Raw genomic sequence first — 25,585 nt, forward strand, 5'->3', positions numbered from 1 at the left:
CCTCAGGGAAACTGAGTCAAGTTTTGGACTCTTGTTTATACTGTACTGTTAAGACAAAATGCAGTTTTGGGGCATTTTTTAGGAGGCTTCCCTTTGAATTGTTGACACTGGATACACTTTTATGTTTCCTTTTGAAACAGAAAACTGAACACGGTACTGAATAGTCCATTCGTATTTGTCAACTAAAAACGAACTGACAGATGGCCTAATGTGCAACTGGGACAGTTTTAATAGTAGCAAGATGTAACATATTTTTGAAGATTGTATGACTTAGTATCTACTGGAATAAGCTGCATAAAAAATTAGTAATGTGGATACAAAGAGTTGTCTTCAAATAAAGCATTCTGGAAATAAGATATGTAACTTTCCAGAGAGAAGAAACTGCATCTTCAGTCATTTTGGAATTTATTTTACGAAGTTCAATTCTTGTACCTTGGGATTAACAAATGTGATTGATCTTAAAGCCAAAAGAGGCATAATTAGAATATAATTGAGAGACATTAATCTTAAACTGCCTTTTGTATTTCACAATATCTGAAGYATTTGACATAGAGAAATATGTTGTCTACATTGATTAATAGCAAAATCATATTCCTACAGGGCATAGAAACAGCAAACCAAAATATGTTATTGMAAGAAAAGAAATGAAAATTCTTTTTCTCTATTTAGAGGTTGTATGATCTGTTTTATATAAGAGCTTGATACAGCTTCTGTGTAGCTGAAGTAGCCACTTGGTTTTATTTGAACTGCTGTTGTGTGTGTTAGTGTGAGATTTGTAGATACTGTAAGGTGTGTGTTGAAAGTGTTTCCATAGCTGATTACCCCACCTTCTTTAAGAGAACTTTTGTTAAAGACCTGTGTAGGACCTGACCATCTGATCAAGCAGGTAACCAGTGTCTTGGTTTCGAGCTGTGATTTCCCTTTCTGTAATTAGTTGTGATTAGGAAATATAGAAATTTAACTTTTCTAATATCACATCTTCTATGCGTCCTAAATAGCCTACGGTTACAAGTAAAATTAGTGGACTTTTTCTTAATTGAATACATATATTTTAATTTCCAACCATTTTACAAATGGACAGTCTAAGGTTTCTGACTATCAAATAATCATATTAAGGTGTTGGACAAATATACCGAAATTGGGTTTAGATTTCCATTTTGCTCTGTAGAAAAATTTTATTTTTATATATATATAATATATTTGTTTAACATTTGTTGACTAAAGAAATCATAGTGTAAAAAGACAAAAACGTCTGGAGCATGTGAAACACTACTTTTAATAATTAAAATAGCTCATTTTCTTCCATGTGCCATGTAATTCTATTTAGCTGTTTTATTTCGTATCTAATTAGGCTCCTAATTTTTTTTGTCTTTGAAGACCTAAGGGCTCTTCCCTACTTCTCATTTTCCAGAAATGATGTAGGGAATGCAGAAATAAATGTTTGTCTCTTTARTTGTTGTGAGACTCATTCTTGCTACCTCTCTTTGTACTGTAGACTCTAAAGGGGCACATTTTGACACTATTGCTGAAATTGGGTTTTCTAACACAAAATTCTCTGTCCATGCCATGTCTCTAAACCTGTTTGTATAGTTCACATGGATTGATCCGTATGACAAACCCAGAAGATTTTCAGCATAGCAGGTTGCTACATGAATAACAAAAATATATATGTAGTGTGTGATGTTGTCTTCTCTTTTATTTATACTTTTCAACAAAGTCTAGGATTTTGCTTACAGCACTGTCTTTGACACACATTCTAAATCCAAGATTAAATTTATGCCTTCCAACTGTGGAGGCACTAAAGCTAGAGAGAGTAGCCCAGAGGGCAGCAACATTGAAAGGAGTAGCAGGAAACAGGGTAAAACAATTTGATGCTTATACATAACATCAGTCTAATAACCACTTGTTAATCCCTGAATATTAACCTTCATGCAAAATTTGTTTTAGAGCTAATTCTCACTATGCAAATGATACTGGAAAGTGATGCTGGTCAGAGGGCATGTCAAAGAGTTCTGAAAATCTGGGAGTGGTGGCTGGATGCAAACCCAGACCTCATATTGTTTGCAGACTCAATTATTTTCAGATGCAGGATTCTGCATCAGACATAACACAAACTGTAAAATTTGTTTATAGCTGACACCTTAGTTTTAAGTAGCTACAGAGATTGATATTCCAAATAAAATATTGCTGAACAAAATAATGTTTTACTACCAGAAAAATGCATTCAGGGGTTGTGCTGCCAAAACCCTTTTGTTTTGTACATCTGCTCCCCTTGCACTCCACTACTTCCTAATGTAATGTAACCGTTGCCATAGAAGATTATGGTATATTGCTCTACTTCCATAAATATATTATTAGTCACATTAGTCTTTCTGTGGCTCAGTTCTGAGTTATAAAATGGAGATTGGCAATGGTATCTTTCTTCTCTCCTGTTTTCTTTAAAAGAAGAGTTTAGATGGGGCCTATCTCTGTTATTGTGATCAGCTGCTCTGATCTTATTTATATGAAATACTTCCATCCTTGTGTGTTTGTGTTGTGATAAGCTTTACAATTGTATCTGATTAGGTTAGGGATTGCATAAAATTATCTAGATATCAAAAAAGAAACACCCCAAGAAACCCCAAATGTGAATGATAAAATTATATGGTTGGTTGTTCTCCCTTGAGACCCCAATTCACTAGAACTTTTTGGGTACTAATGAATGATAGGTAAAAGACTACAGATGAGGGAGTTGGCAAAGATGTTATGATATACATGTATGTAAATGGAAGAGATRGGACTAGTTAATAGTTCAGAATGTTTTGTTTCATATCTCTTGAGAGTCTATCTTGGAGACATCGCTGAGATTTTATTTAGGTATCTTTGATATATGATAAAGTATGCTTTAATACTTTGACTTGAGAAAATAAAAGGATATTTTCTTTACTGGAAAATTACTTTTAGAAGTGTATGATAGTGGTATTTTACAGTATTTATTGTCTTGGTCCACAGTTCATACCAGAGAGCTTTCAGAACAGAATGTATTACATGAAGCAGTGGTAGAAAGTATCTAAAGTACTTTGGTTTTCAGTGTGATTGGTATTCCAATTATATATTACTCAAATTTTATCTTGTGTTTAACTAAGATAGGCTTTAAGAGAAAACATCTAGAGAAAGTAACATTAGTAATGTTTACCATGGAAAAGGCAGGACTGACCTTGCTWGGCAGAGGAAAATCCATAGCAGAGAATGAACGACAGAGGCTGCAACTGGCTCTCTGCCAGCTATTGATGGAGAAAATATGTCCCTTTCCAAAGAAGAGCACAACTTTTTTTTAACTCTTGAACCTGAGTTTCTTGGATTCCTTGGTAGCATGGCTTGCTGTTAGGGTGATTATTCTAGGAGCAAAAGATAAATATTGGTTTCTTAATAATACAGTCATGACTTTGGATATGCTATTATTTCACTGTCTCTTTGGGTATATCTGTGAAGATAACTGAAGATGGCTAAGATGAAAATTTTAGCTGCAGTCAGAAAAGAGCCATATCCAAAGTGGATGTGATCCAACCATAATGTTTCATAATGAGAAGTGAGAACAATTTCCTTAGAATAAATTCTTCAACTAATAATTCTCTACTCCTACAACAGTRAGTGTGTTATAAAAGTAAAGGCAACCTTAATTCATTAGTATTTGGTGCTACATAAATTTCATATGAAGACAAATAAAAGCAATCACATACGTGAGACCTTGAAAGGCAAGTCTGAGATATGGTTTATGTAGTCTTTTTTAGTGAGGAAAATTTAAATGTGTTAGCTATAACTGCCAGAAGACTGATACATTTAAAAAGTAACCTCTGCATCTTGAAATATGACTGATCTTGATAATATTAACTATTTTAATAATAAAGAGCATTATTATTCTTCACTCTCACTCTTTTTTTTAGTTGCATCAAAGGAAATCATATGGAAACTGGGATCTTTCAGTAGTGGGAAGTTTCCTGTGACTACCAGAAGGACAGTCTCCACAAAGGCATCATTAAAAGGGAAAGGGACTCTGAGAGGGTGCACTGTACTCAACATTTTGCTGCCAGGCTTGATTAGACTTTCCATGCTACCATGTGGCAAGCGTGTAAGATATCATGGGACTGAAGAACATTAATCAGTGCTTTGGATATTTGTGAAATCTGTTTTATTATGTGTGGATTTGGCACTGATACCTACAGTTAAGGTAGTCTAACACTTTCCACTATAATTTTGTTTTCAGTTGCTTAAAATTGAGAACATTTTGGGCTGAAACTTTCCATGCTTGGTGTCTGCTTCAGGTTAATTGTTATTTTTCTTTAGTGTAAGTAGTTCAGGAGCTTTTCCAGTTTGAGAGTGAGGAAAAATACATGGTTCAGTGACATATGTGCCCCAGCATAAACAGGGAGTGATAGAGTGCAAGTGAAACAATTGTATCATGTAGTGTGTGTGGGATTATGCATTAAGTTTGATGGCACTGATGGAGGCAAATAAAGCCCTGTTAATAACTGCAGATATCTTTATAAAAGCATGTTAGATTATTTTTTTCCTATTCCTACCAACCATCTTTAACATTTCTATCTTCAGTAGCTCAGTTGAAATATTAAGAAAAATATTTACAGAAAAGTGATGACTTTGGCCAATCCATGCAAAACACATGAAGGACGGAATCTCTGTTTGTGTAAGGCCAAATTAGATATCTTAGATATTAATGTTTTTTTGTTTATTTGTTATTTGGATTCTTTTCCTGTGATAGGTTTGTAAAATACGCACTTCAGCTTAAAGCCACAGCAGCAACAAAGGGTTTTCCTTGAAAATGGTGTTGTTTTTCTGATCCCTGTGCAAAAGCTGATAGCAAGAATTCTTTTGTTATTCTTCACTGTTTATTATTTGATTCCCCCTCATTCCTATCCCAGGAGGCTGTAGGAGTGTAAGTAGTTTGACAGAAATGTGTATGGCAATGGGTTGGACTAGGGGGCAGTGGGAACAAATGGGAACAAGTTTCCTTTGAAGATACAGTGTGAGAAAACAGAGGTTTTCTGACACGAATTTACAGTGAAACTCTACAGATAAAGCGTCTATTTATCTAGCACACTCTACCAATGCAGTTGAATTAAGTAATTTTCCATTTGGATATAAATTCCTCCACTCAAGGAAGAGCCTTTGCCCTTCTTCCTTGTCTCTTGGTACAAATCTAGAGAAGAAAGCAGAATCTTATGTGTACTTGTAAGGTGCTAAATACACTGTCACACTCTGACTTACTGAAAACTGATTACTTCAAGTTTTCTTCAAATGTCAAGTGAAAGGAAATACAAGTAAGTATGTGGTTACAGATCCAGGAAACTTCTTTGGAAGCTATTGGTACAGGGAAATTATTTTTACTTTTGGCTGACCCTCAGCAAGAAATGGAAAGGAAATATCAGTATGTACTGAATCAGTATTTTTATTAGATGAAATAGGTCTTAAAATAAAAAAAGAGAATTGACTTTGGCTGAAGTCTAAAACATTGTAAGCAGATGTGCATTTTGGGTATTGCTGAGTTCTTCCTAAACTGTTTTGTTTACTTGCTCTTCACATTTGGTTTGCTGAAAAACTATTCTTCCTCTGTCATTCATTGTATATTTTCAAGCTGTTTAAAATTCTTCTGTGGTTAATGTTATGGTCTCATTTATAATTCAGTTACTGTTCTTTTCTTTTTTTTTTCCTGTAGAGAAGGCTATGCTAAAATAGTCTAGTAACTATAGAATAGAAAAACCATTTGGATGACATCAGAAAACACAGCAAAACTAAAATGATGGCAGACTGTAGTAGAAAAATGTTTATACTGGAGTAATTCCTCTTTTTATGAATGTTATTTCTATTAAAATAGAATTCTCTTTGGTGTTTTTGTTTTGTTTTGAAAGTTTTGAAGTCACAGTTTAAATAACTGTGGCTAGAGCTACTTAAACAGAAGCTGGGTCTATACACTTTTATATTATGTTTTTCTTTTTATTATGTTTTATTGTGTTACATGTCAAAATTACTCAGAAAATTACTATTACTTTTCCTTAAATCAGTTTTGGAAGAGAAGATGATAGCTGCCACAATGTAAGAAACTATTATTGGATGTAGCTACAGACTTTGTCCCTTTTTCTGTTGAACCATAACACCTAAATATTTAAGATTGCTGGGGTTGAAATACAGTATCAGAAAGACGTTTAGCAGTAGTTCCATTAAAATGGAGTTGTAACAGTGAAGTGCAATGGGCAGCTTGTGTTCCCAGCCACATTCTGCATGTTTTGTCTAGCAGCTGTTCAATATGAGCAATATGAACAGTCTTCGTAGTAAAGGTCGGATGAAAAGGCTTTCCCATTTCTGGTCTTTCCCATTCTTCCAATGCTTTGGTGGTTTGCTACATGTGGGCTTCTGTCTGTAGCTGCTTGTCATTACTTTCCTCTGGTCCAGTGCATCTTGTTATGCGATGTGACAATTTGGAAGAGAGCTGCATCCCAGCCTAATCTCTAGCCCAGGGCTAAGGATCATTTCTTGAAGGTGGAAGGTAAAGGGTTTGAATGCTTTTTAGGTAGAGAAGTGTGACTATAGCTCCAAATACACACTTGCTAGATTATATTGAAGCTGCATGACTGCTTAACAACATTTTTTGAAGGAAAGGTATGAGCCAAATGGTTGATTTAGAAACTGTGTGGAAGAGCATAAATTACTAGAATATCTGGGTTTAACAAACTTTGATTTTTCTTCAAAAATAATGAAATATTATCACATCTATTTTGCAGAGTGGAACAGGGACATAAAGATTAAGCCAAAAATGAACCTGGTCCTTCCTAATTAAGCTGAGAACATGAAATGGAAAATTATTTTTTATTGGATAATTTTGGCAAAGTTCTGTAAGGCACTAGATTATACGATGGAAACATTTCAGCTTCACTAACCACATCTTTCTGTAATATGTTGTCTTGGTTAAAAAATGAAGCATGTTTCTTTGTCAGTCAGAGCATTTTGTGCTCTTGATTCTTGCTGTCATTGACTTTGCCTCTGTTCCTCTTTTCAATAAACGGAAGGAGAATAGGCTGAAGAGAAGTGAGAGGAAGGCAATGTATTTTACTAGATCCCTGTGTGTCAGTTGTGCAGAGGCCAGATGACTTATTGTATGTACTGAACACTTGGATTTGGATTTTATTATCTCCAGTAYAGTTCTATTCTGTTTAAGCTCTTATTTCTGACAAAGTTCTGAAATAGGGAACAATGTATGTGTATGTATATGTTAATTTGTTAAAAAACATGACATATTTGTCCTGTTTTGGCCATTCCCACTGTTCCAAAGGGAATATATTTTAATCACTTAAAATTGTTGTGACATTATTGAATATTTTGATACTGCTGAACTATTTTGACAAAAGGTCCTTGGAATTTCAGAGTGCTGTTTGGTGAGAACGATTTCTCCCTGTTTTCTTTCTAGTTGGTTAGGTGTGTAGGAGCATCCTGTTTTGTGCAGCTTATAATGCTTTGTGCTCACCCCTCACTCAGTGTATTTTTTTCCTTTCTGGAGTTTCTCTGGAATATGGACTTCTACAGCATCTTATCTCTCATTTTCTTGACACTTGCACATTAAAATTAATTGTGTGAGCATGACCACTGTAGTTTGTTCTGTAACAGTGGTGGTGGTGGTGGTGGTGGTGGTGGTAAAGGTCAACTTGACTGCAGCTGATCCTTGCTAGAGTACAAAGGTCATTTCTAGCAATCTAGTTCATAGAAGGAAGACCCATTGGAAGTCTGGACAGTAGGGTTGTGTGATATAGAGTGCAGCAGCTGTCTTGAGTCTGAATGATAGAACTTATTTTAGGGTACTATGAGTWAAAAACTTAGAGTTGCAGAGTAATACACTGTATTCATTAACTGTAGAAATTTAGTAAAGACGATGAAGCTTCAGTTTTTTTATTGAAACTGTAAAGTTTTGATTACCATATTTGAATGTTTTTTGCATGATTTAAAGTTTATTCTATTGTTTGAGATACACATTTTATTTATAATGTGCCAAATAAGATTACATGTTRTGTGTCTGTTTTAATATGCCTTGTATATGCATAGTCTGTCCTACAAATAATTGTTATTTTATTAGACAAGGAATAGCCTAAAACAATCCTGTATGTCTGCATGTGACTCTCACAAGTGTTTCTTATGTGGAGGACCTGTACTATGGGACTTATTCTAAACCCTTTTTTTTAATGTAAAATAATGCTGATTTAATATAACAATGCAACCATTTTCATAGTATGAGTATGTCCAGGGCTGACACTGAATTTTGGGTTGGTCTCCGGATACAATTTTGCATTGGCACTTTTTCATTATTTGAGGCTCTACCAATAAAATTTTAATTTTCTCCTTGAAAAGCACTATTACCTTTTTCTTTTGAGAAATAAAGGCAAGCAGTATGCTTTTCTTCATTGATGATTCCTCAAGCACTTGTAATATTATTGAATTGTTATTGAATTCTATGCTGTTCAATTAAAAACTGCAAAGACCTGTGTTGAAATTGAAAAAATTTCACTTAATGTTGTAGTTTTAAAATTTAGAAACATATTAGATTCTACTTAAAAGAAGGGATTTAAATTTCAAAGAACACCATTTAAAATATTTGAAACTGATAATTTTTCACCTGCCGAAATACACCTAATGTTTAGCTATTTATGTGGAAATGAGTGCTTTACTCTTTCTAAATACTTTTTAAAAAATTGAGTTAATGTGAGCATTTTCTAAATGATCCCAAATTATAGAAATAAATTCTAAGATGTTGATGAATTTTGTATCTATTCAGCTATGATTAAAATTTTATAACTTCCCTGTAGGCTACATATTTAGTGTTCTTACAACTTTTTGCTTCTGAAAAGTGATTATTTTTTAACAGCGAAAATATAATCTCATTGTTTTTTAGGCTTACATATATGAAATGCATTCAAGCACTTTTTTACATAAACTGGGAAGGCACACAGAATCTGTCACCAATGTCACTTTTAGTCCCTCATCTCCACAGGTAAATCATTGCTTTTTTTTCCTCTTTGTAATTAGAACATGCAAAATTGTACCATTTTATAACTTTAAAGTTACAAAATTGCAAAAAAACCCTCACTATGGTCTTGCTTTTTATTCTGTAGTCTTCTCGTTTATTTGCGTGCCAATGTGCTGTGCATTTGCAGGGCTGTTAATCCACTTCCAACTGTAGTGTCGTCATTGTGCCAATTAGAGACTCACGCAAAATTCCACATGCTACACAGACAAATGCCCTGATTAATGGTCTGCAAAGAAGACTTCTAGCCTGGGAACTCTTATGAACCTGTACACGTTGAATATTGGGAAAATGTACATCCATGTCAAATTACCTGAATAGACTGTTAATTCAGAGAATGTAAGAGAGAAATAAATAGGGACAGGGAAATGACAAGGGGCTCAGGCCTGCTGTCATTACTCAAAAGCTTGAAAGATTTAAAAAGCAACTTTATTTTAAGTGTGTTCTTTCAGAATAAATATTAAAATAGCTTTATCAGAATATTTGGAAGAACTATTACTGTTGTGCTTTGAGTTTTTCAGATATCTATAGGTGAAAAGTACTCCAAAGAAGTTAGGCATTATGGAGTAACAGCTTCTACTTTTTTTTAGTGACCGTTAATACGATGCTAACAGCATTATATTTCAATGTAATGGTTTAATTATAGTGCAGCAATATATACAAAGAAGGGGTTTTTTTCTAAGTTTTGACACCCAATCTTCCCTGCAGCTGCTTTATTATGTGATTTCTTTGTATACTGTTTTTAATCATATGGATTTACTTTCTTTGTTTTCATGTATTTAATTTCCATTGAAGCCTTTTCTCCTTTCTTTCCTTACTTTAAGAAACAACAATAGACACAAGTTAATAAAACAGTGAACAGTAGCTCCTGTTTATTTCACTACCGTCTTACCACTGGCTATACTTGTTACTATTAAAAAATGTTTACGGAGCAAATAAAATTCCTTTACTTGTAGGAGTATTGTCATATTCACGTATCTCCTTCAATTTGTAAATAAAGATGCTAGCATTTCTGTGATTTTAGAATTTCTGGAAGTTTATTCCTTATGTATATATTGTTTGAACTGCGAAATTGTTAATTGCTATCTCATGATGAACATTATGTGTTTCTRGTATTTGTATTCAGCAATGTTAAATTCAACCAGATGATATGGTTTATTAAATTTTGCACCCAAGGTTACAGTAGTGTAAAGTTTAGGACTGAACACATTTCTGCAAAAAAGGTTTTATATACACTATTAGAATAGCGCGGACTGTAGTCTTGCCACATTGAAATCTGAGGTCCAGCTGTTGGAATGCATTTTGGTGGAAACTATCTGATTAGAGTTTAAMTATTAAAGCTCTAGATGTTCAGTTGCAGTAATACTATGAATCAAGACTTTGAAATAACTAAGTTTAGAAAAATCAGTTGTTGGTCAAGGGGCAAAATCTGTAAATGGTGTAAAATAAACTTCGGCTGTGGCTCCAAGCCAGACTGGAGTGAGAGTATGCCCTGGGGCACAAACTTCTGAATTTTAGGAAACATCACACAGTCAATTAAGTATTAGAGACAAATCTGAAGTTCAAGACCCACAAACCCCCTTTTTTTGAGAGATCTTTCCTAAGAGACACGGCCTGTGGATTTGAATCGGCTGATGAGTCTCCTCATACATATGGTTCTGGGGAAAGATTTTCAAGCTGATGTTATCAGGAACATTTTTCTAAAAAGCAAGGAGTGTGTAAAAAATTCTTCTTTGAAGGATCACAGATGAAATTTAAATATGATTAACCAAACCATTCTGTATAATAAGCACTCCAAAATGCTAAGTRTTTTTTTGATAGCTAGAGAACAAAAAAAAAAAAATTACCTGGCCTTTCTAATATAGAATTTATTGTGAAGTTACATTCAAAGRCACTAGGAGAAGCACCTAAGAAATACAATGACTAGCTTGTAGAATGGAAAAGAAGAAAATCAGAAATTATTCAGAAAACAATAGTCCCCTGCCTTGAAAGAAAGGCTTTGTATTATGCAGTCAGATTTTCCAATACTGGAAGATTTTTGTATCTATTGCTACCACTAGTCAGGGATTTAAAATCGAGTCTATTGTTTCATCCAATATTTGAATGAATACAGTTGAGTTATATTGGGTTCCGAATAGCCACTACACTAAGCCCCATTGCATTCAAAGGGAAGCACTGACAGGGGAAGGAGAAAGGCATGAAAAAAGAAAGTGGCTGGAAAGTGAAATTCAGATGTTATAGCTAAGCTTTCTGCTGTGGAAAGATCCAGCCAAAAGTGAGGTGCTCTGGCAGTGCTCCRGTTCAGTCCTTGCTTGCCCAGCACCTGTCCATGAGGTACCTTATTCTAACCATTCTCATAACTTCCACTTGCTTAAGTTTTCTTCCAGAAAACAAGGAGAAACCCTGTGTGGATTAAAATAGTATAATAGGAGGCATGGTTGCTTTCATCATATGAAACTCTGCAATGATTTATGAAATGGTTGCTGTGAAAGCTGGAGAAGGGGAAGAAGATAAAACCTTTGCATTTATTTTAATTTTCAAGATGATTTCTCAGCTTTAACTCCTTATTAACACTTCCTGTTTTTCACTCATTGAAAAATGTTTATCTTACCAAAACAATTAATAGCATTTGAATCTGTTTTAGGGAATATATATTAGGGGATATTATAGTGTCTGGTGAGATGATATTTTCTTTACCAACATCCACACAAAGAAGACAATTGCATTAGGAAGAAAAAAAGAGCCTCCTGCTGACCTCATCTATGAGGTTTCTGAGGTTGAATGAGTTTCTGTCCTTGTCTTCTTGAACTGTTAGCTAAATCTGTGTACTCACATCTGTGTAATCTCAGTGAACTGAATGAGGATATGGAGTGGATATTTCTTAAATTTTATGAACATAGGGGTTTAATTTTTCTATCCAAATTACTGAAGTATCTATCTGATTAAATTTATTAATATTTTATTTTTATTCACCATCATGTTCAATATCCTTCTTTTTTGTCCTCAAATGTACAGGTTTATTATCATGGTATTAACTGAAAAAAATGGGATAGCAGTTAATGCAATTTGTCTTAATCATTCATGGGCTGTTCCAGTTTGATCAACTTGTAGATTGTACATAGACATAAATGTAAAGTAGTCCAATGCAGTGGCATGTACTCTTTCTTATGTATAAAGATGCAGATTTATGATAGGGAGAAGCTGGGGTAAAAAGATCACTTGAAAGGGTAACAGCACCTGGAGTATTGTTCAGGAAGTGAATCAGTGAATCATTGTGACAGTGAATTAAACATTTGGATTTTTTTGTATAATATGGTGCTTTTGTAGCAACCAATGACTACTACAACTGTGTAATATACAAGCCTACAACATGTTTAAAATCTTGATATAGTCTTCAGGTTTAGAGAATTGCAAAATTGTTTAACTTTCAAATCCAGTTAAATGGATTTAGAAATTGAGCCAAAGCACAGAAGTGCTACTCTAAGTGGCTTGGAGAAAAAGGAGGATCTTCAACTCTACCCACCTTTGGGAGATTCTTAATGTGGGCTTGGTTTCCTACAGTGCCTTGTTTGGGTGCTGTCATTAACCCACTGGTTATGTTTACAGATCTTGGCCCTTGTCATCTTAAAAACTTCTTTGATAGAAAATAACATGGAGCTTTGGGCTGCTCCACTCTCTGGCTACAAAGGTGGTTGAGCTTGTGGAGAGCCTACTAGTGTGACACAGCAGGTAGTCCTACTGAGTTTATTCTAATCCCTGAGAATTCTGAATTAAGAGTTCACCACTATGCATGTCTTCATTTATAGCAGAAATAKAATGTATTTTGCAGTTTCTAACAAACTCCAATAATGTTGTGTATCAATGTAGTAAATTATGAGTTGATGTTTACTGCAAAAAATTGTTTATACCAAAAAATTCATGCAAGTACAGATGAAAATTCTGAAGAAGGATGAAGAAGGAGATCTTAAAAGAAAAAGAAAAAGCCTTCTATAGGCTAGAAAGAACAATATAATTCAATTTAATCCTTGAATACTCCATTCATTTTAAGTGTGTTTCCAGCAAAAAACAGCTGTACACCACATGATTTTAGATAAAAATACTTGCAGATCTTCTCAATTCATAGCACATTTGTCATAAAATCTTTATGGTACTTCTTACAAGAGTATATACTTCATTGAATGGCACTGCTAGGTTGAAAAAGCCAGTATGAAACAATTGGTTACTCACATGTTCCATGTGAACTTTGTTTACCAAGTATCTAGACAGGGTTCCTTGTGGACTGGAAAGAGAGAGGATTGACTGGGAGTGGGAAGGAAAGACACTAACTGTAATCTTAGGGGAAATTTAGAGAAGAGACAGTTTCTCCAAAACTATCAGAGAGTGAAGGGAGAATGGTGGAGACTAAGGACTGGAGGGAAAGAACATACATGTGAAGTGGTGATGCTGGAGAGATGAAGAGAGTGCCTAGAGGGAGGGAATGAAAGCCCTGAGTATGAGATGATTGCTGTAAGGTTAAGACTTAAAGTTTCTGCACTTCTATTTAGGTCTTTTTTTTTTTTTCTGAAAAATTGGGAAAAGTGAGATGCCCATAACCTGGTTTACAGAGTTGCTGAGAACCAGAGGTTTCTCTTAACAGTTCTGAAAATTAGTGTGCTCAGTGCCTCAGAAACTCCTCCCCAGCTCTTCAAAGGACAGAAGGGGAGGCTTCTAGATGAGATAAACCTCACTTAGTCCCTTCACACACTACACAATGATCTTGTAGGAGCCAATTATACAGTATTGCAAGGCATCTGCTTTCCATGCTTCATGAAGGGGCATGTAGAAAAGTATTCTGTGAAGTGTATTTTGAATACAGTCTCTCCCTCTGTACTTTGCTAAACAGGAAGAACTAAATAAAAGGACTAATGGTTAGGAATTTGTTCAGCTATGTTTTTAAGTATGAATTACAATTTAATTATCTTCTATAACCCTTTAGGAAGTTGTCAAGGTATCTTATTTCTCTTTCTTGAAGGGTGTTGCATTTAACTTGCTCAACAGATAGTATTAATAGAATGCAGTTGTAYATTTGCTGATACTAGAAACCACTCTGGGGGAAGTTTCAGTTCTAAAATTTCCGGGCTTTTCTGGTTTGGAGCTTCTTCCTCCACTTTAATTAAAATTCAAGCATTGCATTGCAAGAAGATTCTCCCTTCTTACATAGTCTTTGAGAAATTGTAAGCCAAATAAATTGGCAAGCATGATGCAAATGTATTGTGGATGTATAACAAATCAGAGTTCAGCCATTAAAAATATACTTAGATTAAATACAAGCAAAATGAAGTGTGGAATAAGCTGCATTGTAAATGTAAAGCATTTGGAAATGGCAAAGCTAAGTCTTAGCTAGCAGATTAAATATGAAAAGAAAACCAGACTCAATTTCTGTCTTAAAGTAAAATAGCAACATAAAAAGATTCCAGTTGTCTGATGGAGTATAATATAGCCACACCAAACATCTTGGCCCAGCTCCTGGCTGTATCTGAACTGTGTTCAGCATAATGGGGGAAAGGCAGGATGTAGAAATTCTTTAAAGCTGCTTTCTGTGTCTGTTTTCTTCCAGTTCTGCATGAAGTACAGCAGTCTCAGAACTGTTTGATTCTGCACTCCCTAACAAATTTTCCCTGTGATCTGATCTGGCAAAGTCTGGGGGGACTTTTCTTTGCCTTCTTTCTTTCAGGCCTGTCATTTGTGCTGGAGTAAGCAGGGAAAAGTATGATTATAAAAGGATCCTGTGACCCTTTTTCTTATCTCATAGAAATATTCAACATTTGCAATCACCACTCCTCCTAGCTGCTGTGCTTTTAAAGAGTGGTATTTGAAATGTTTAAAAATTATGATAATACATTTGTTAAAATGCTGATATTGTCATCTGAAGGGATTGGTTCCTCTTTTTCATAAATCGTTCACAATGTATCTGTCTGAGTAGCTGAGACACACTGTGACATGATTTTTTTTTACAGAAATGTAGCTGTATTCTACCCAGCTAGTTGTTTAGTCATGTAAGAACATTTCTTGAAAGAAATAGATTACTCCCCTGCTGATATACTATGCCATACCACATCACACCAGAAACAAACACAAATCTGGGACTTATTCCAATATTTAATGCCTTCATTTCAGCTCCCCTGTTAACATCTGGAGAGAATCACATTGACTCTGCCATTCTCTGATCAGGTAATGAATGACCAATACTGCTCACTGCAGAGAAAAGCTAGATCTGGAGAAAGAAAAATTACAATTATGAAGACTTTTGAAATGTCAATGTAAAATGTGTGTCATTCTTTAACATGAATCATAGAATGTCTTGGGGTGGAAGGGACATTAAATACAATCTATTTCTAGTCATCCTGCCATGGACAGGGTTGCCACCCCTTAGACCAAGTTGCTGAGGGCCCCATCCAGCTTGGTCTTTAACCCTTCCAGGGATGGGGCATTCACAACCTTCTTTGGCAACCCGTGCCATTGCTTCACTACTCTCTGAGTAAAGTATTTCTTCCAAACATCTAATCTAAATCTCTCTTCTGATTTAAAACCACCCCTCCATATCCTATCACTATCTACTTGAGTAAAAGGTCACTCTCCTTTTCTATAAAACACGTTAAGTACTGAAAGACTGCAGTAAGATCTTTCTGTAGCCTTCTTTTCTCCAGGATGAACAAGCCCAATTCTCTCAGCTTCTCTTCTTAGGAGAGGTGCTCCACTCTGATTGTTTTGTGGGCTCCATATCTTTCTTGTGCTGAGGACCTGAGAGCTGGATGCATTATCCCGGGTCAGGTCTCATGAGAACAGAGTCAAGGTGGAAAGGCATAACCCTTGACCTGCTGGCCGCTCTTCTTTTGCATAGCCCAGGATGTGTCTGGCCTTCTGGGCTGTGAGCACACTCTTGTCTCGTGTCCAGCTTCTCATCCACAAGAACCCCCAAATCTTCATCTGCAGGGCTGCTCTCAATTAGTTCTTGCAGTCTTGTGGCTGGGATTGCTCTGACTTAGGTGCAGCACGTTGCACTTGGTCTTACTGAACCTCTTGAGGTTCTCACAGGCCCACTTCTCAAGTTTGTCCATGTCCTGACCTATTCATTATTCTGGATTATTGAGTACAATTTTATTTAGGATAAAAATTATTTTACAAGCCAGTTTTTCTGTTRGCATGACTGCACAGACTTCGGTCTCATGAGGCCTCTATCTTGTGTGTTTCCAAAGTGAAGAAAATATTTTTTATAAAAATGCTTAAAGAAGAAAAGGCTAGATTTTTTATCTAGAATTTTTGGGACAAAGTGAAGCCTTTTGCTTATTAACAAGTTGAAACTCAAGCGTCCATTTAGAAATTTATTTAACTTGCTCAAGGGAAATACAATTGCTGTGATTCAGAGATTTTGAGAAACAACAAGGATAGCTAAATCCTAAAGAAATATCTGGAACTGTTCTCTATCCATACTTGTCTCAATGAGTATATATATTTATCATCCATAGGTACATAGGTATCCATGGATACAGTACCTAGACACATTAATAATGCATTTAAAACTAATGAAATAAGGACTTTTCTGATAAAGTATGAAAACTCTGAAATTCTACATTGAATTGATTGTGCCAGAAAAACTTTTTAATGAAAAGCTGGCTTTTTTACTTCTACAGACATTTGACTCTGATTCAAGAGAACAGTTTTATTAATACATTTAAAAGATGATATTTTCTTTACTTTCAAGTTTAACAATTTAACTAAATATGAAATTTTGAAGCAAGTGGAAAATATAATTACTTTGTTGTGCAAAGTTTCACTAAGACAGGTCTTCGTTGTTTCACTCAACTTTCACTAAGACAGGTCTTAAAAACTGACTAGTGAAATATGAATCATGTTTCTTACTGTCATGCCAAGATAAATTTCTGGCAAAGGCTTTTTATTAGTGTATCCAAAAGCAGATAGAGTACTCATAGTTTTAAATCTCAAATTATAAATTAGTATATTCAACAGAAATAGATTTTTTCCCCCTTGCTTGCAGTCAAGACAGAATCATTCATGGTCTCACAGCATACACCCAGAACTTATGGCCATAAATTCAATAGTTTTCTTTTAGGAATAGACCTTGCATTGTAATTACACGGTAGGAAATTTCCTGAGTTGTAGCACATGTCTGTCAAGTCTGGCTTTCTCAGACATAAACTGTATAGATCATCTAAACATTAAGAAACCTTCCTCTTCTCTATCATTCATTATGCAGTTCTGTATTTACACATCTTTGATTTTTCTGTCCATTTGTGTTTTGGGTTTTCTCTCCTTTTAAGCATTTGGAAAAAAATTAATAAAAGGGAGAAATTTCAGAGTGTTTAAATTTGCTGGAGATATTTCAGTATTCAGAAACTTCACCAATAAGGTGAAAGTTAGTAGATCTACTATCAATATGAAAATGTTCTTCACTAGTAAAAATGTTAGAAGAAAAATTATTGATATGCTGATAGCATATTTCCCAGGATGAGTGATGAACTCCACAGGGAGAGTTGATGCTGTAGATCTATAGCAGTTCAAATGTTTTGAAAGCAAACCTTTCCACACAATTTTTCCCAYTCATTCCATATGGTCTGGCATGCTGAAGGCAATGAAAAATTATATATAGTATGAAACTTTTCTTTTAGGCAAGGGATTCCTTGAACAAGTGCTGATCATATATAGGCAGTTTGAGCCCATTAACCTTTATTAACTCTGTCTCAGCAGCGTGCCTGCAAAGTCACCAACTGGTCTTCACTGGTTTAAAATAGATCACGCTGAGTTATAACATGTGCCATTGCAAAATAAGATTATGCTTTTACCGTTTAAATTCCAGGTTTGAGATAGGATGATGAGTGTAGTATGGGAGCCCTTGTAGAGCAGAATAATTGAAATTTAATTACCCACTTTGAATTTTGTCAGGCTTAGCCTGAGAAGCCTATAGTAGTGAAAAGCAACATCTGATTCCAGTTATCAGATTTTAGCTAACCTTCCTATATTAAAGAATTTTTCAAATAAGTATATGATGCCAAATATAAGAAATAGTATAATAATAAAAAAGGAAAACAGAAATTGTAGAGCTATCATTCTAATAAAAGGCATAAAGCAAGATGACTGTTTATGCAATGAGTATGACATAAATGCTACCCTTTCAAGGGTATATATTTCTATTGGAATTTCTTTGGAGTTATGCACATAGAACTATCAGATAAATCCTGAGAATTTCCAAGAAGATGTACCATAAACTTAAAGTCACACAATATATGGCAGCATTTTATTATATCTGGAGCACATAAMATTTTCTCCTGTGATTCTAACTAGAGGTTGAATTCCTTTCATTTTATTTTCATGACTGTTTTAATATGAAGTCTGATAAAAAAACTGAGAAATTTTTTGGTTTTGCTTAAGAAGTAGTCTAAARGTCTATAGGAATGCATCAGCTGTAACAATAGATTCCTATAAATGCCTGTCATGCCAAGAAATAATAGTTACCAAAAAAGTGCTATTTTAGAAAAACCATTTTTTCATTGGTTCATTTTAGAGAAATATCTATTAGTACTCATCTTAAGGTTAGAAAGGTACCTAATGAGGGACACCCAAGCTCTGCTTCATTACAAAATTCATAAGGATTTCTGAAATCTTTTCTTTGCCTTGCAGAATACTGGGTTTTTGTGTGAAATATGAACATGGTCTACCTTTTATTTTGCTTGTAATATAGACATGATCTGAAAGTTTTGAATAGGTTCCAGCTAGCACCTAAAATGTTGGCATCTCCTCTGAAGTGAAACTTTTGAGGCTTTTCCAGCAATAATTTATGTAAGCAGTTATGATACTTACTGAGAGAAGTGTTTTTCACTTCAAGTGCCTTTTCTATCCAAACTTTAGGCTTACTCTATATTTGAAGGCTGTAACAAATTCTGCCTATGAATGATTCAACTTCAAAATATTTTGTTTGCACTGCAGAATATGATACACTCTCCATTGGGAAGCTGCTAGTCTGGCATGTTTAGCTGGTTTTCCCACTGACTTACCAAGTATTATGCAAGCATTGCTATCCCATGACTTGAACAGCTCCTGCCTCTTTTACTTTAAATATGGACAGAGAGTTTTAAAATATCTCTTAAATAACAAAGTCCTTCATGAAAGTTAAGTACAATATTTCAAGATACAAAGGCCTATATGAAATAATTATGATTCCACTTTTTAAGTGTGAGTTATATGCCTTTATAATTTTTAAATAGAATATCCTTTTCTCTTGAAAAATATTTAAAAGTACAATATGTCATTTAAGATCATGGTTTGTCTTTTGAATTTGCAGTCAACTGACAAATATTTTCCAGAAAAAGGTGAATTATCCGACAATAAACTGAACTATCTTTCTGTAGGCATATAGATATAGGGTAGAATAATTAATGAACAGAGTATATTTTGAATCCCAGGTGGCATTATCCAGGCTTATATGTACAATGCAAATCTCTCAGACAGAGGATGAGTACTATCCAGAGTAAAATAAAACGTTTACAAAAAGGAAGCAAAACTGAATTAATAAAACTACCTGTATCTAAGTCAGGTTGTGTTTTATGGAGCTGTAGGGTGTGTTAGAATGGCAGAAATCTTCTTGCACATATGTTATTTTAAAAGGCAAATCATTATTAAACTTCCAGGAAAATATGCTTAATATATAACCAATATACTAAAATTGACCAATGTGATGGAGTTTTCTACAGTGAAATGAGTCATCTCCTGTTTGCATGTAAGGAGAGGTAATACAATTAGCTAAGAGCTAGCATTTCTGGCCTCTTCAAAAAGGAAATGCAAACAAAAGAGGCTGTGGTGGACTCTGAAGGAAAAGAGTCTGTTTTCCAGGAGCAAGTTAGAGAAAACAAATGTTAATCTATTTGTTAAATTACATAGTTAAGACTTGTGCTACAAGTGGAAGTGGCTTTTTGTTAACCTATTACACTACCTGGGAAACTGTAAAGAATCAAGAGATTTTTGTTTTTTTCACTAAAGAGTTTTGTAAATAAACTGTATGATCTGAAATCTACTTGATTGACATCACTGTATCTGGCCTGCCTGTCATAGTCCTTACAGCTGAAGTGAAAAACTGTCATAGTTTTAAAGGTTCCCACTTCTGTAAACATTTCTTGTTCCATTGAGTTATTCTGGGAGTTTTAAAGTGCAGCAGTTTCAAAGAAGTGCTGCCAATGAGTACAGTATAAAAACCAGTATTGAAAATCATTTAATTTAGTAGGACATTATATATTAGRTGGCAAAGTGCCTTTCATCTTAGCTATGTATGCCTTTATTCCTGACATTATGAAATTTGTTAAATGTTTGCTGTTTTGTGCCTGATGGACACAAAGTATGGCCTTACAGTTCAAAAGGAGAACAAATGAGGGGKTCTATCAGACTTATAGCCAAGATTTAAACCAAAGGGCTTCCTAAGAGCTAAATTCAAGTTACAAGTGATTAATGGATGATACTGAAACCATGTCCAATTTGCATACTTTCATTTTTATTTCCATCATGCTTCTAAGTTACAAATTTCTAGATTTAATAATTGAAAAGATTTGAAAGTGAAAATAAACTAGGAGAGCAGCAAAGTGACTGAGATTTATACAATAGTTAATGGGAACAATATTCTCTAGAAATAGTAGGTGGTGGGAACAATATTCTGTTGGAGTGTGTCTGGTTCATACAGCAAAGTCCATGACAGTGATGCTCACAAGAAAACAGTGGCTCTTTATTAATAGTGATATTGGAGTATGGAAATAATAAGTAGATTGCAAAAACATTCAGCCCATACTAATGAATCAGATTTTTTTTTTTTTACTTTTCCAGGCTTTCATACATAAAAGTGTAAGGTATCTGTTACACATGTTGGCTTATGGACTAAATAGCAGGATATRAAAACATTAAGTGATTTAGGCTCCTAGCTTAGAGATCCTTTTTGAAGATGGAATTGGAAGCTTCTAAGTCACTTATTTAGTTACCATTTATTCATTTGTTAGATCTTTCATTCCGTGTTTGGGCTTTTAGTCCTTTAACTCAACTCATGGAGACTCTTACTGTGGTTGAATGGCCTGAGTCACATTCCTCAAGCAAACCCACTATGGGTGGTCATAATACGTTGGCAGTCTGGGAGAATCCATCAGTAACCAATAGTTCCTAAACAGGATGTATCATAGGTGTTCCAAGAGGTTCRTATGAGGGACAGTTTCAGGAAGGCCCTATGGCTTGAATGAGAGTAATGCTCTCTGTTCACAGATGTGTTCTTTTACTCTGCTAAGCATGGCTAACCCTGAGACAGCCACTCATACTAGAAGGAGACATTATAGAAAGAGAAGGTAGTGCATACATAAGAACCTCACATTAAACAGTCTCACAGGTCTCATATTTTGGTTAACAGGCTTTTTATTTTTCAGTGAAAAAAATCAGAGTGTACAACTTAGTTTATCACTATGGAGGCAGGTATAGCTACTGGATTGTGGTAAAGCAGTGAAAGATCAGAATATCTGATTACACAACTTGCAATATCTTTAAAACAAAGTAAACTCCTTATATAATTGCATTCTTCTGAAAAAACTTAATTTTACTTCACAATGCTTTATACAGTTGCACCCTTGTGCTGCTCTATTACCAAACCACAGAATTTTTCCAAACTTAGAAGTTGAAAGAAATTAGTGTGCCAAAATGCTGTGGGGAAATGTTGAATTATGTTTTCTTAGTATGGAATTGAATCATTTTGGTTACCTTCTTATTAGAGCATTCTTTTTGTTGACTGTTTCTTAAGAGTGACACTACTTCCTGTAGTACAAGTTCATTGTTTAAAAATCTATTCTCTTGGTAACAGAGAGTATATCCATGTATTCCTCATATGCTGATGCATTCATCAATTCTTAGTGGTTTATATTAACATATTTATGTCAGAGATGGCAAATTGAAATTTAGCCAAGAAAAAACAGCAAAGTAGCCATTTTTTTTCTTTTCATTAGTCTGAGTATTTTATGTTTATTCTTCATTAAAATCAGTCTAATGTCTTTTTTCTTATAAAATGCAAATTCTGCAATAGCCAAAAGAAATTGTTTTAAGTGGAAACAAATGAAGAAAAAACAGAAAAAGCATGTTGCTATGAGCAGGTATTAGGGTTGAATCACACTAGAGTTTTGTGGATGTTTTCATTTTAGAGTGTCATTTGTTTACTAATTTCTGAGTTTTTTCCTTTTGTACAAATTATTAACACGTTTTGTCAGCTCTAAAGAAAAAAAGTTTTTTTATTTTTTAAGTAAAAAGTGAGCAAAAACTTTTTTTGCACTTTTTATGTGCTTGTTCTTGTCTTCTTGAAAAATACTTGAGTAACATGAAATAGCTGCTAAAATCATAGCAATGATGTAGTGTTTTCATGAAGTATTTTTCATTTGTTTACAAGAAGACACTGTGGCAGTTCTCTATTGCATTGTGTTGTATATTTGCAATGAACCTGACACAAGTCTACACTGCTCTTTTTTTTTTTCTGATGGATAATGACAAAGAAATCTTTTATCGGATTTCAGTAAATGAAAGCAAATGTATGATCTTTTTGTACTTTCACATGTTTGAGTATTTCTAAATGGGAGTCAATTTAGACAGCAATATTTTCCTGTCAGTACAGCTGAAAATAATTTTTGGACAGCTAGATTCTGTATATGATCTGATACCATGTGTGGAGAATTAAATGTTGTGGAATGGTTAACAGCACTTTTTGATTTTTGGGTGTCCTTATCCAAGCTGCCCCACTAATTTCAAGGAGTCTTTTGTTGGTAGGAGGCTCTGCTGGACAGTACATAATACTGTTTTGCTTTGGAAATGCAGCAATGATATGCCATTTTTGGCTTACTTTTGTAAAATGTAATTTTACAAATTGCAAATGCTACCAAAATGCATTACATTACTACTATTCTGTGGTATATAATGTAACTTTCACTTAGCAAGTGTCATCTGCATTTATGTGTCCACAGTTATGCCCTATTTTGCCATTAAAAGTTTGCATCTCAGCCCACCTTTGTAATTACTAATGTCAACAATTACAATCTCAAAATATTAAGATTATTTCAAAAATTTTGGAATAATCATTTGTTGAATGGCGAATGGTGGCCTTCTTCTCTAGATGATTTTACATACTGTGGTGATTATGAATAGAAAATTCTTGCCAGGCAGCTGATCCTGCTGTAGAGATTTGCACGTGCCTTTTAGCTGCCTGCACTGTAAGAAATAATCTTACACTTTTTGACAAGAGAGCTTTCCCATTTTGAGGCAGGAAAGCACTCAGATTTAGGACTTAACTATGCTTTTTGATGTGTCAGATTCCAAGTGACAATAGCCCGTGACTCTCAGAATACACCCTGTGCAGTCTCTAAACACACACTCACACTGCTACTCATGAGTCACCTGGACTCTTTTATGTACAGACAGTTGTAATGTGTCACTAAGCCCTGGGAAGATACTTTTGTCTGGTGGTGACATCTCATGTTTTAGGGTTTTTGACTGTACGTCATTATATATTAAAAACACATTTGGCTTCTCCTTTCCTTCAGTGTTCATCTGAAGTATTACTTTCAGTAGTTGCTTCCAGAAGTATATTTGACAAACTGGAGTCTGTTTCATTCATTGGGAAAGTGATAATATAATACTAATGCAATGATTTTTTATGAAATTACATTTCCATTACTGTGATTACGAAGGTACAATTCTGCAGTTCACGTATAAGGTTGAATTCTAATCTCTGATTAAACTTTGTTTCATACATATGTTTATGGAAGGTGCAAATATAAGTTCCATTGTTCTCTACTATTTTAGGTGAGATTAATAGACATCCAGAATTATTTTTTTAAAATCATTGTGCTTTTGCTTTAATGAATTTCAGAATGCATGTCCTAAAGGTCATTAGTAAATATTAAGAGGCTTTAGAAAATTTAACTTACATAAAAAGATCATACTATGTTTTGTAGGGTAGGCAGAACTGAGGGGTTTTTAGCATTTCCATTGATTTAATGTTCTTGAAAAATTACACTGGTGTTATTTTAAAAAAATATGTTTAAACAAATTCACTGCATCTCAGTAGTAMATCTTTTGGTATGAGCATATAAGAAGATGAGTAACTAATAACTGGTTATTTTCTTTATTTAAATTGTATACCCAGAAGTAAACTAAACCCCAGCAAAATTTAGGATGCCTTCCATCACTGTGGTAATTGCTAAATATTTTAATGATCTATCTGCTTTTATAACCCTTTCTTTTTAGCACCTAATCTGACACAGTTTCTTTCAAAATCTTTTAAACTATGGCAACAATTTGAATTGTCAGTGTAGGTACGCTGAAGAAATGCATCCACCTGTAGTTACTTTCAACTGGGCTTTTAGATCTGCCAGGCACAAATTACATCATTATGCTGCTTTGGGCCTCTTAGTACTGATCTTAGTAAGATCAGTACTTAACATCGAATTAAAAAGAAAAGTTGCTCTTTCTTAAAGCTTTTGTAACACACACTTTATGCCACTTGGAGAAATTTTGTAAAAGCATATGAGGATAGAAACTACTCAGGATGAATCATATTGAGAATTTCCTTTTGTTCTTGCTTTTTGTTTTGAGAATGTTGGATGCAAGAATTATAATAAGTACCTTCATAGAGAAAGTTTGCTCTTTTGATAGTTGTCTGTCTTTTGTGATACGTTGTGATACATATATGATAAAGTGACTATTTTAAATATGGAAATTGCATGAGAATATCTGGGTTTAGGGAAATATCCACAGTTTACTCTAAATAAATATGTTTAGTCATTTGAGTGTACCATAATAAAAGAAAAAATGTGTAAAATTCTGTTAAAAGCTTCAGTTTTAGGAAAAGAAGTCTATTCCTCTGGTATTTCAAGGATAATTAGGGGTAAAACCCAACTTCTTTGAAGAGGAATGCCTGACTACACTTGTGTGGCTAAGTTTGCATGAAAGAATTTTGGATTTTTAGTGTATTTTTCTCTGAACCAATGTCCAGMTTTTGAAGTGGAATTTGAAATTATACACCTGCGTAGGATGCTAGTAAAAACTCTTTCATGTTTTCCTCAGTTTATTTAGTTACTGACTGAAGAGACAGGATTGTAATGACAATGATGTCATGCAAATATTAGTAACCTCAAAGATGATGACACACTTTTGAAGAATGTCTGAGATTACATTTAGGTTGCTTTGAACCCATCATTAAAGTAAATGATCTGGAAAACATTACTGATCATTTGTCTAGCCATGTGAGTTCCAAGTGTATTTTACAGATTTTCAAAAATTGCTATTGTATGAATATAATAAAAGTGTTTTCTACATTAAAAATATATTTAACCCACTAATTTTATAGATATATATTTATTTAATTGATTTTGCTTTAATCTATGCAAGTGTAACTAGTTTTGGCACCTTCTTTCTCATATAATAATGAATGAGCCAAATAACTGTACTCTGCTCTATGTTATTTTTCCT

General features: G+C 34.3%; 1 protein-coding gene across 1 annotated transcript in view; it reads left to right on the top strand.

The window, feature by feature from the left end:
• Positions 1-25,585, top strand: part of WDR27 (WD repeat domain 27) — a 76,872-nt gene that overhangs the window by 41,466 nt on the left and 9,821 nt on the right. The window contains exon 23 of the mRNA XM_057373640.1: positions 8,930-9,028. Coding sequence (XP_057229623.1) covers positions 8,930-9,028 — 99 coding nt within the window. The remainder of the gene's footprint in view (positions 1-8,929; positions 9,029-25,585) is intronic.

Source organism: Malurus melanocephalus, unplaced genomic scaffold (assembly GCF_030028575.1).
Source record: "Malurus melanocephalus ecotype Western Australia unplaced genomic scaffold, MMel_1.1 scaffold_203, whole genome shotgun sequence".
Lineage (NCBI taxonomy): Eukaryota > Metazoa > Chordata > Aves > Passeriformes > Maluridae > Malurus > Malurus melanocephalus.